At 47.4% G+C, this 12529-nt stretch overlaps 1 protein-coding gene across 1 annotated transcript in view; it reads left to right on the forward strand.

Moving 5' to 3' along the window:
* Positions 1-1407: 1407 nt before the first annotated feature.
* Positions 1408-12529, forward strand: part of TNFRSF21 (TNF receptor superfamily member 21) — a 96958-nt gene continuing 85836 nt past the window's right edge. The window contains exon 1 of the mRNA XM_074988999.1: positions 1408-1809. Within this exon, the coding sequence (XP_074845100.1) occupies positions 1711-1809 (99 nt within the window). The 5' untranslated portion in view covers positions 1408-1710. The remainder of the gene's footprint in view (positions 1810-12529) is intronic.

A 12529-nucleotide genomic window follows, 5' to 3' on the forward strand; every position in this document is an offset into this window, starting at 1 on the left:
CCCCAAACCTTCACCCCAACCCCTCCAAACCCAGCTTCCTGCACCCTCCACACCATTTCCTGATGCCTGCATTTCTCCCCTGCCTCTCCCCTTCCGACCCCCACACAAAAAAATAAATAAATAATAAGAGTCAAGGACCCAAGCAAGTCTGGGTACATCTAGTAATAAATAAATGAGGGATCAGCATCTAAATATTATTTAATCATTCACTCCATGGCAAGATCAAAGGTGAAAGTAGAGGGGTGGGCCCCAGTGCACCACACTCCTGCAAAAGCCAGCCAGGATGTGCTGTATAAAGAGCTGGCTGGGACTCAGCTTGCAATGTGCTCTCCCAGCCTGGCTCCTGCTGCTGCAGGCTGGCACTGGGGACTCTGCATACCCAGACAGGTGAGGCAGCTGGCAGGTTATTGGCCTTCTTAGGTGTGCACCACTGCCAGCAGTCTCTGGGAAGAAGCCAGGGGGTCTCTCACACTGCTGCCAATTTCCCTGCAGCAGTGCTCCCACAGAGATTGTCTGCAGCTTTCTTGTAGCCAGGTAAAGCTACCCAGCTCCAGGATCCACACAAACTCCCCCTCCGCCCCCCGCCTTGATGCCTGCACCTCCCATGCCCCTGCCCCCTGAGCCTCTTGCTCCCTCTTGCTCTGAGCCCCCCAACCCTGATTCTCCACCCCCTGCCCCGATACCACTTGGCCTGAACCTCCAGAACCTCTGGCACATCCTGCAGCCCTGAGCCTGTGGCATTCCCACCCCACCCCTGGCCCTGAGCCTCCGGCCCACCTAACCCTCTGCCCTGACTCCTGCAGCCCCGCCCTAAGCCTCCCCACACCTGCTCACATTCCAATGGGAATGCAGTGGCACAAATAACAGAAAATCAGTTGTTGCTTTAACTCTATATATGACATTCACAATATTTTACGTTACACATCCGCTTCAGTTTTTACTTTGTCAGTGAAATGCGTTCAGGTCTGATGTGATGTGGCACAGCCGTACTGTCCGGTCTTCTCTCTCTCTCTCAGGTGTGCGCGCGCGCGCGCACACACACACACACACACACACACACACACACACGAGGGGGTGAGCTGTGATAGGAGAGCACCTGTAAGAAAGGTAAGTGACTTTCACCCCTAGTGGGGATGGATGAGGGCCAGCAGGATAGGACCAAAAGGATCTCCCCATTCAGCCAGGGCCCGGCTGGTTCCTGGTCCAGAGAAGTGGATTGTCCAACACAAAATGTTCCTCTTGACTTCAGCAGCCGAGAGAGCAGCTGTCCGGATGGCTGGAACTGTCCTTCCCAGGCAGAACGCTGGGTGGCGCCACGCCCCCCTGCGTGACGCAACAAAAGGAAGATCCCGCCCCTTTCTGCCCCACGTGTGCACCCCTCCCGCCTCCTGCTGGTAGCTGCTCCGCCCGGCCGGGTTTTGGCAGTTTGAAGCCGGCCGGTGAGGCGGGCGTAGCCCCGCGGGAGCGATGGGAAGCGGGCTCCCGGCCCTGCTCCCGTGCGACCCGCAGCCCGCGCTCCTGGAGCCGGAGAGCGGGACCGCCGCGTCGCCGGGCCGCTGCCGCTGCTGAGCGCGCCCCGATGGGCATCTCTTCCGCCGTGCACACCGCGGCGCTGGGCGAGGCGCGCCCCTCTCTACTCTCGCGGCCGCCCGGCCCCGGCTCCATGGCTCTGTGACATCCCCACGCCGAGCCTCGCTGCCGCCGCCAGCGATGGGGGCCTCCGCGGGCAGCCGCGGCGCCGCCGCCGCCGCCGCCGCCGCCTTCCCTCCGGCCGGCCGGAGAGCCGCAGCCATCTCTAGCCTTCTCATTGTGAGTGCGCGGCGCGGCACGTGGCGGGCGGGCGAAGGCACATAGGGGTGTTGCTGAGCGAGATGGGGGGCCTGGGCCCGGAGGGGGATGAGTCAGGCGAGGGTGGGGCTTAAGGCCCGGGAGGGGGTTGGGCGGATGGGTCAGGCGGGATGGGGCCCGCGGGGGGGTAGGGTGGGGCCCGCGGGAAGACAAGGGTTTTGATGAGTGGGGGGTGCTAATGGGGCGCTCGGGGTGGGGCCTGCTGCAGGTGATTAGAGCGCACGGGGATCGGGCTGCTGGGGGGAAGGGCATGGGGTGGCCTTGAATGGGGCTAAGTAGGGTAGGAAGCTGCCGCGGGAGGGCGGGGGGCTGCCGGGCACGGGTGGGGGGTCAGAGCCCTGTGGGGCTGCTCCTGGTTGCTGAGGGGCGGGCTGCGCGTCGCTGGCGGCGGGCGAGGCGCTCCTTTTGGCGGGCTGGGGGCGCCGAGGCGAGGCCGGGCCGCGAACCCTTTGTCCGGGCTGGCCCGGCTGCTGCGGTTCCGCGGTGCCGGGCCGGCGGAGCCCTGGGTGCCGCTGCAGTGAGTCTTGCACAATGCTGCAGCCGCTGCTGCAGAGCGTTCCTGAGAGCCCCACAACCCGAGCGGTACCTTCAGTTCCCCCCATTTCAGCCGCCGGCTGGGGCCTGGCGTTAGGGGCCGAGTTCAGAGTTGCTTTTCCTCCAGGAGCTTGGAGTTGGAGCCATTCTGGCATCTCCAGGGCTCTGTGCCTCCCCTTCACCAACTGGCACCTCCCACTGCCCACCAGGGGGCACCCCAGCCGTGGGTGCTGTGTTTGGGTGTGGGGTTTGCTTTTGGATTGGTGGGAAGGATGCTGGAAGGTGGTGGAGGATGGGGGAGTGGCTGTTGGGATCTCTGCACAGCTGTGCATGTTTTTTCTGTCCATGGCTCACAAATCTACCATGGGGGTGTCACTAGAATCAGAAAGATGCGATTTGGGGGAGGGCACTTGCCCAGACATCAGGGGATTCATTCCTGACAGCTGTAGTTATTAGGCAATGGAATTGACTTCCCGAGGGAGGGGTTAGACATTACAAGGGTCAGGACTTCAGCAGTTCAACTTCTAAGACCTAGCAAAGGGGACAGTCCTGCATTGGTAGGAAAATAGGTTGTCTGTTGTCTTCTCAGAGATGGCAGAGGTGCAGATGTCCTGCCTTAAACCCCCAAATGTGACCATTACAGTACATCCAGTTACATTGGAAATAAACACAACTGAAATTAGGGGGAATGTAATAGCAATCGGATAAAATAAGCCCCTGCCATTCCAAGCATCCTCCACTCTTTTTGCTAGCCTCATCTTGAAGACATTTAACAGGGCTGCTTCTTGGCTCATGCAGAGTTGATTAGTGCCCTGTGCAAGGTAAATTGCAGAAGCAGCCCAAGTGATGGATTTGAATTTCTGGTTTTAGTCTACAGCCACACTACCAGGAAAGATGAACCCATTCAGGGTCAACCTTCTGTGGTTTTGTTCTGCACAAGCGCAAAATGGCGCTTTCCGGGGTCAACCATGGAACTCTTCGTGAGCAGTGAGGATTGAGGAAGGTTGACTGGAGGAATTCCGTGGAGACAGCCGGAGTAGCTGACTGCTGATAAGTCGATTTTTAGCTATGCAATTGGCATAGTTAAAGTTGTATATCAGCAATTGACTGCTATGTCAGGTATAAACAGCCTAAGTACGGATTCATAGGGAAACAGTTTTGCAGTCTAGACTTAAGAACTCTGTATCTGAGCATTGCTGTTGCTATGGCACTATGTATTCTATGCTTGACAAGAGAGATGTGACTTTTTGCTGCAGTCCTTGTAGACAGAAGTGAAAGCTCACCACATCTAAGTGCATTTGGCTGTCTTACATTAACAATGAGCTTTTCTGTTGCCTGAATGCAGGGTTCCTTTAAATGTTGACTTACACAAGTAAACCTTTAATACACACACATCCCCATTCTCTTCCCAGGAGGGATCAGAAAGCTGGTATGTCAGAATGCATCCAGGTGGATGGTAAATAAATTATGTACTCAAGTGAACTGTGGCTTGTTAAGGAATATATTTGTTCTTTGGATCAGGGTAGGCATTGGCCAGTCACTGCTGGCCCTATGGGGAATTCCTGGCTAAACAAAGTCCATAAAGGTGTGAAATGGAACATGGAATTAATTACTTATGCAGCTATAAGAACACTGATATTTTACACAATGAGAGAGACTTTCAGAAACTAGAAGGTCAAGTTAGGTTTATAAATTGCCAAAATACAGTGTGTGTCATGGTCTAATTCTGAAGATTGAGCACTCAAATCCCTCTGAGCAGCATAATAAAATATAATTTTAATACCTAGGCAAGCATATGTGGATTTTTTTTGGCAATTTCCCAGAGACTGAGCAGTAAAATGCATGCTTTACCTCAACACAATGAAGGGTTGAGTAAACTCCAAAAACTACAGGGAACAAAGTACATTATCCATAAGTTTCAGAACCTGAGGCATTTCCCTGGCTATTACTTGGTAAGGTAATTGATCTGACAGATGAAATGGTTAGTGACTCTTACCACCTTACTGGAGGGTTGTATTCAAGAATAAATACACTTGCACTTATTCACATATAAAAATAAAATGCCTTTGTAGTTTCTACTATTAGTACGAACAGTGTAACTTGATTAGTGATTCCGGCGCTACCTCTGTCAGTAATTATGTAATATTCCTTTCACATTCTTCTGCTTGCATTTTCCTGCTTGTGGTTTTGTTTCTCTTTTCAAGGCAGGGAGGGGGACCTGAGAGGGTAGGTATTTATGATGAGTCAGGATCATAAAGTGCTACAGAAATGTGTGGTCCGCTATACACTTGTCTCATTTTTACTGTGTGTGCTAGAGCAAGACCAAATCACAGCTTTGTCGGAAATCCTGTTCATGTCACACGCAGTCTCTGTAGATGGGGATAGCTATGGTTTTGGCTTATTAGCATGTTACAATTAGGCTGTACACTACCTAAATGTCATTATTCTAAGCAGGCGTAAAAAGACCATAAGTTAGAAGAAAATTCATATATTCCATTTAAAAAAAAAAAATCAAACCTAATTAAAATATCTGCAACACATATGCAACACAATATTTGCTTTCCTTAAGAACTGCCTCCTCATAAAACTCATTAAAATATATAAAGCATGGCGTGTTCTTCTGGCTTCCCTGTTTAAGGCCTGGATGAAGTGGGTCTTTGCCCACGAAAGCATATGCACCAATAAATCTGTTAGTCTGTAAGGTGCCACAGGATGTGTTTTTGCAGATGCAGACTAACATGGCTACCTCTCTGATAGCTTGTGAAGGTGTCCTGTCCATAGCATAGGTGGCTCTTTTTTTTTTTTTTTTTTTTTCCAGGCTCCTAATCTGAAGGAAAGTGGATGTAGTTAGGGCAGCTGAAACTGCCCTTGTTTGGGAAAGACTGACAGGGCTACCTCTCTGTTACTAGTCAACATGCAAGGCATTACATTTAGCTGTTTGGAATGGAGGTCCATCAACTATATGAAGAAACTCACCCAGGTCCAGACAGACATCATCTTACTTTCCAAGTGCAAAAAGAAGAACATAGTACCCAAGGGACTGAAAGTGAAAAATCCATAGCTTCGTTGGGAAGAGAAGGTATTCATACTAATGGTGGTAGAGAGCTTGTCAAGAAGATATGTATTTGGACTGTTACCGCTTTCATACAGGTGACAGAATTTATACCTGATTTAAACAGAACTTAGCACAAGTAAAAATGCATTATAGCGGGCCAGCGTTGCATGAATGAAACTGCTCATGTGGCCTATATGATGAGTGAAAGCTCACTTTACTTGGTGGCTTGTCTGGTTACTTACGCAGGATTTTCCCCATCATACGTGTACTAGTGTGGTGTCCAGGTTTTGTGTGTGCCAGCTGATGAGATTTTGCCACTGCCCTCCAGAGGCAATTCTGCAACTGACAGCTGTCGCATCAGTGCTAAGTATAACTGTCCTTGCCTACACATCATCTGTTTCTGTCAACTTCCTGTCATGTGCCCCAGGCTCAGATTTTCTTTCTGTGTGTTTTCCTAAGTTTACCAGTGACTTGATCTTCCCTTAGTAACCGTGTGTGTGTGTGTGTGTGTGTGTGTCAGAGAGAGAGAGAGGCTACAGAAATAAGGTGACACATTGTGTGACCCTCTCGGACACTATCTAAGGGTCCCCTACACGTTCAGCAAAAATTTCTATTGGCACCACTAGCAGATTCATAAGAACATAAGAACATAAGAATGGCCATACTGGGTCAGACCAAAGGTCCATCAAGCCCAGCATCCCATCTGCCGACGGTGGCCAATGCCAGGCGCCCCAGAGAAGGAGAACAGAAGACAAGTGATTTATCTCCTGCCATCCATCTCCTGCCCTTGTTATGAAGGCTAGGGCACCATACTTTATCCCTGGCTAATAGCCATTTATGGACCTGACCTGCAAAAATTTATCAAGCTCTTTTTTAAACCCTAATAGAGTCCTGGCCTTCACAGCCGCCTCGGGCAAGGAGTTCCACAGGTTGACTGTGCGCTGTGTGAAGAAAAATTTCCTTTTATTAGTTTTGAACCCACTACCCATCAATTTCATTTGGTGTCCCCTAGTTCTTGTATTATGGGAAAAGGTAAATAATTTTTCTATATTCACTTTCTCCACACCATTCATGATTTTATATACCTCTATCATATCGCCCCTCAATCGCCTCTTTTCCAAACTGAAAAGTCCCAGTCTCTCTAGCCTCTCCCCATATGGGACCCTTTCCAAGCCCCTAATCATCTTAGTCGCCCTTTTCTGAACCTTTTCTAATGCCAATATATCTTTTTTGAGGTGAGGAGACCACATCTGCACGCAGTACTCGAGATGTGGGCGTACCATAGTTTTATATAGGGGAAGTATGATATCTTTTGTCTTATTATCGATCCCTTTTTTAATAATTCCTAACATCCTATTTGCCTTACTAACTGCCGCTGCACACTGCGTGGATGTCTTCAGAGAACTATCCACTATAACTCCAAGATCCCTTTCCTGATCTGTCGTAGCTAAATTTGACCCCATCATGTAGTACGTGTAATTTGGGTTATTTTTTCCAACATGCATTACCTTACACTTACCCACATTAAATTTCATTTGCCATTTTGCTGCCCAATCACTCAGTTTGCTGAGATCTTTTTGTAGTTCTTCACAATCCCTTTTGGTTTTGACTGTCCTGAACAACTTGGTGTCATCTGCAAACTTTGCCACCTCACTGCTTACCTCATTTTCCAGATCATTGATGAACAAGTTGAACAGGATCGGTCCCAGGACTGAGCCCTGGGGAACACCACTAGTTACCCCCCTCCATTGTGAAAATTTACCATTTATTCCCACCCTTTGTTTTCTGTCTTTTAACCAATTCCCGATCCATGAAAGGACCTTTCCTCCTATCCCATGACCACCTAATTTACATAAAAGCCTTTGGTGTGGGACCGTGTCAAAGGCTTTCTGGAAATCTAGGTATATTATGTCCACTGGGTGCCCCTTGTCCGCATGTTTATTAACCCCTTCAAAGAATTCTAATAGATTAGACAGACACGACTTCCCTCTGCAGAAACCATGCTGACTTTTGCCCAACAATTCGTGCTCTTCTATGTGCCTTGCAATTTTACTCTTTACTAGTGTTTCTACTAATTTGCCTGGTACTGATGTTAAACTTATCGGTCTATAATTGCCAGGATCTCCTCTAGAGCCTTTTTTAAATATTGGTGTTATATTGGCCGTCTTCCAGTCATTTGGTACCAAAGTGGATTTAAAGGATAGGTTACAAACCACTGTTAATAACTCCGCAATTTCACATTTGAGTTCTTTCAGAACCCTTGGGTGAATGCCATCTGGTCCTGGGGACTTGTTACTATTCAGCTTATCAATTAATTCCAAAACCTCCTCTAATGTCACTTCAATCTGAGTGAGTTCCTCAGATTTGTCGCCTAAAAAGGCTGGCTCAGATTTAGGAACCTCTGTAACATCTTCAGCCGTGAAGACTGAAGCAAAGAAATCATTTAATCGCTCCGCAATGGCACTGTCTTCCTTGATCGCTCCTTTTATATCTTTATCATCCAAGGGCCCCACTGCTTTTTTAGCAGGCTTCCTGCTTCTAATGTATTTAAAAAACATTTTACTATTGTTTTTTGAATTTTTGGCTAGCTGTTCCTCAAACTCTTTTTTGGCTTTTCTTACTACATTATGACAGTTAATTTGGGAGTGTTTATGTTCCTTTCTATTTTCCTCAGTAGGATTTGACTTCCACTTTTTAAAAGCTGCCCTTTTCTCTCTCACTGCCTTTTTAACATGGCTGTTTAGCCATGGTGGTTCTTTGTTAGGTCTCTTACTGTGTTTTTTTATTTGGGGTATACATTTAAGTTGGGCCTCTAGTATGGTGTCTTTAAACAGTTTCCATGCAGCTTCCAGGGATTTTAGTTTAATTACTCTACCTTTTAGTTTCTGTTTAACTAGCTTCCTCATTTTAGTGTAATTCCCCTTTTTGAAATTAAATGCCAGAGTGTTTGACCGCTGCGGTGTTCTTCCCAACACAGGAATATTAAAAGTTATTATATTGTGGTCACTATTTCCAAGCGGTCCAGTAACAGTTACCTCTTGGACCAGATCCTGCGTTCCAGTCAAGACTAGATCGAGAATCGACTCTCCCCTTGTGGGTTCCTGTACCAGCTGCTCCAAGAAGCAGTCATTTAAGGCATCAAGAAATTTAATCTCTGAATCCCGTCCTGAGGTGACATGCACCCAATCAATATGGGGATAATTGAAATCTCCTATTATTACTGTGTTTTTTATTTTGATAGCCTCTCTAATCTCCCTCATCATTTCAGCATCACTATCACTGTCCTGGTTAGGTGGTCGGTAATATATTCCTAATGCCATATTCATATTAGAGGAATGAATTGTTATCCATAATGATTCTATGGAACATTTTGATTCCTTTAGGATTTTTACTTCATTTGATTCTATATTATCCTTCACATATAGTACCACTCCGCCACCCGCACGACCTGTTCTGTCTTTCCGATATAATTTATATCCCGGTATGATAGTGTCCCACTGATTGTCCTCATTCCACCATGTTTCTGAGATGCCTATTATGTCAACTTCCTCCTTTGATATGAGGTACTCCAGTTCACCCATCTTATTAGACAGACTCCTAGCATTAGTGTAAAAGCATGTTAGAAAACTACCACTATTTATATGTCCGCCTTTCACAGACGTGGTGGATTTTTTTATGCACGATTGTTTCACATCTGATCTTGCCCATATATTATTTCCCACGTTCCCTATCTGACTAACTTCTAGGGAATCCCTGTCTATGGAGCCTCGTGTAAGAGAAGTCTCCGTCCGATCCAGGTGCTCCCCCGCACCAATCGGCTTTCCCCCACCTCTTAGTTTAAAAACTGCTCTATGTCCTTTTTAATGTTTAATGCCAGCAGTCTGGATCCACCTTGATTTAGGTGGAGCCCATCCTTCCTGTATAGGCTCCCCCTACCCCAAAAGTGTCCCCAGTTCCTAATAAATCTAAACCCCTCTTCCCTACACCATCGTCTCATCCACGCATTGAGACTCTGAAGTTCTGCCTGTCTATCTGGCCCTGCGCGTGGAACTGGAAGCATTTCAGAGAATGCCACCAAAGATGTTCTGGATTTCAGTCTCCTTCCTAGTAACCTAAATTTGGCCTCCAGAACATCTCTTCTACCCTTCCCTATGTCATTGGTACCAACATGTACCACGACGACCGGCTCCTCCCCAGCACTGCCCATAAGTCTGTCTAGATGCCTCGAGAGATCCGCAACCTTCGCACCAGGCAGGCAAGTCACCATACGGTTCTCCCGGTCATCACAAACCCAACTATCTATATTTCTAATGATGGAATCCCCCACTACTAAAACCTGCTTCTTCCTAACAGCTGGCGCTCCCTCCCCCGGAGAAGTATCCTCGGCACGAGAGGATACAACATCACCCTCTGGAAGGAGGGTCCCAACTACAGGATGGTTTCCCTCTGCTCCCCTTGACTGCTCTCCTTCCCTGAGCCTTTCATCCTCCGTAACAGCCTCAGGACTGTCAGATTGGAGGTGGGACAGCCCTACTATGTCCCGGAAAGTCTCATCCACAAACACCTCTGCCTTCCTTAGCTCCTCCAGTTCAGCCACCCTGGCCTCCAAAGCACGCACTCGGTCTCTGAGGGCCAGGAGCTCCTTGCATCGAGCGCACACATACGCCACCCGCCCACAGGGTAGGTAGTCATACATACTGCACTCGACACAATAAACAGGATAGCCCCCACTCTGCTGCTGGGCTTCTGCCTCCATTTCCTACTCTAGTTATATACGAGGGTTAATTAAATGTTTCAGATAGAGGTTGTTATAAAGGATTTAGTTTAAGGGCAACAGAAGTAAGTCACTGGCTCCCTCCAAGCTCCCCCTCTAAACTCCCCTCTCCAAACTCCCTCCTGTTAGCACGCACCCTGTTTGCCAGCACCCGGTCGCAAAGCTCCCTGGTCGCTTGAGTGGTCGCTTGATTGACTGGTCGCTTGAGTGGTCGCTTGATTCTCTTAAGTGTATCAGCTCCTAAAGTGGACCACAGTAGTTGCAAGAGGAGTGAGTATAGTAACAGATACAGTATCTCAGCCCTGGAGAGTTTGTCATCCTCCTTACTGCCATAAGTAGCCACAGGAGGACTACATGCCATGGTAAGCATGAGGCTCAGTTGGCAGAAACCTCGTTTGAAACCAAGAAAATGTTTGGGCTGCATCTATGCTACATCCACCTTTTGAAAGGGGAATGCAAATGAAAGAGATCGGAAATGCCAGTGAAACATAAATTTACATCTCACTCCTCTGCAATTCTCACATGATTTCTTTTCTGGAAGCAGAAACAGCTGTGTAGACAGAGTTCCTTTGCAAATAAACCCTGTTTCAGAAAGAACCTTTTTCTGAAACACAATAGGCAGAAGGATTCTTTTGAATATGGGTTTATTTTCAAAGGAACCCTGTCTACGTGGCTGTTTTTGCTTCCAGAAAAGGTTCTTCCGGAAGTGAGTTCACATGGGAATATGCAAATGAGCAAGGTATGTAAATATGTACCTCATTTAGATTTCTAATCTCTCATTTGCATTCCCTTTTGAAAGGGCAATGTAGTGTAGATGCAGCCATGGTGGTAACAAACACCACGTGGAGATGAAGGGGAAGGAAGATAGAGATTAAAAGGCATCAGGAAGCTCTGGACTGGTACATTTCAGTTTTACAGCTAGGTTTTAGGTTGTCTTGCAGGGCGGCGGGATTTTGCATCTTGGCAAGAGGGCACCGGCAGAGTTTGCATAGGGTTCAGTGCAACACTCCGTAGTGGCTAGTCCCAGAGGAGTAGCTATGTTAGTTTGTAGCATCACAAAAAACAAGCAGTCCTGTAACATCTTAAAGACTAACTATTTTATTTATTAGGTAATGAGCTATTGTGGGTGAGACCTTCTTCAGATTCCAGTAGGAAATAAGAACCCAGATTGTATAGAGCCGGGGAGTGGGGGGGAAACCAGAGAAGAAGCAGGCTGAGCAGAGGGCATTTGAGGGGGAATATGTAGAGAAGGGCAGAATTTCTGAGGTGGAGTGAAGGTGAGAGGGTGACAAGTATGACTCTGGGAAGAAACATTTGCTAATGAAGCAAATCAAATAGGGACAGCATTGCTGGAGCTGATGGAAACATCCTGACATACAGCCAGAATTTCCTTCTTTCCCCATGTAACCTACACACATCTGGGTGTAATGTATGTACTATCCTGTCTAGAGGAATTGAGAGCACTTGCAGAGAAAATAAATCTGCTCTGCAGCCTCAGCTAACAGCCAGCTGGATTTTAGCTCTTGTTATAGAAGTGTTGGACAATCAGCAAACAAGTTGAGAAGTCCATTGAAGCCATAAAAATGTGGTTTTTAAAGATGTTGCATATTCCATAGACAGCTAAGAGGACAGATGAGTCCGTTTTGATTGAAGCACAGTGTAGGAGATGGTTGCTGGTGAGAACAAGGACAAGACAAGCAAAATTTATGGCACATGTAATGAAGAAATTAAGACTTGAGCACCTAGTAACGACAGGGAAATTAGATGGTAAACAGGGTAGGGGTAGGTAGTGAGAGAAATTATGGGATAGTATTACTTCCTGGTTACGGCACGGAAGCACTGTAAAAATGCTAGAAAGTACTCGGAATAGATGGGGTGGAGGGTCATGATCACCTACACCAGTTGGCATGGCACTTAAAGAAGGAAGGATAGAGGCTCATATGCTTTGCCTCCAGAGGGCTCAGGTTCAATTCTGCCCACACATGACCAGGGTCTGCGAGTGTTACACCAATGTCACCCAATTAGTGCTAGTTAAAGCTACCTTGTAGTGCTTCCAAATGTCTGCTGCCTTGATGCTTAAATCCTTAAGATACTTGAATGGACTAGAAATTCATGAAAGTTCATCTTGTGACGCGAAAGATGTTCTGGTGCACAATTAGAATTGAACCATAACTACTTTTCTAACAGTAAATAGCTCATTGTGTGGCGGAAGGGATTGGGGTGTCAAGTCTTATTCACACTGGTTGCAGAATTTTTTTTGCCCACTGAAGCAGTGTACATATTGGGGATTAAGAATAGCGCTGAAGCAACCACTTGAA

The sequence above is a fragment of the Carettochelys insculpta genome, chromosome 3, assembly GCF_033958435.1.
Source record: "Carettochelys insculpta isolate YL-2023 chromosome 3, ASM3395843v1, whole genome shotgun sequence".
NCBI lineage: Eukaryota > Metazoa > Chordata > Testudines > Carettochelyidae > Carettochelys > Carettochelys insculpta.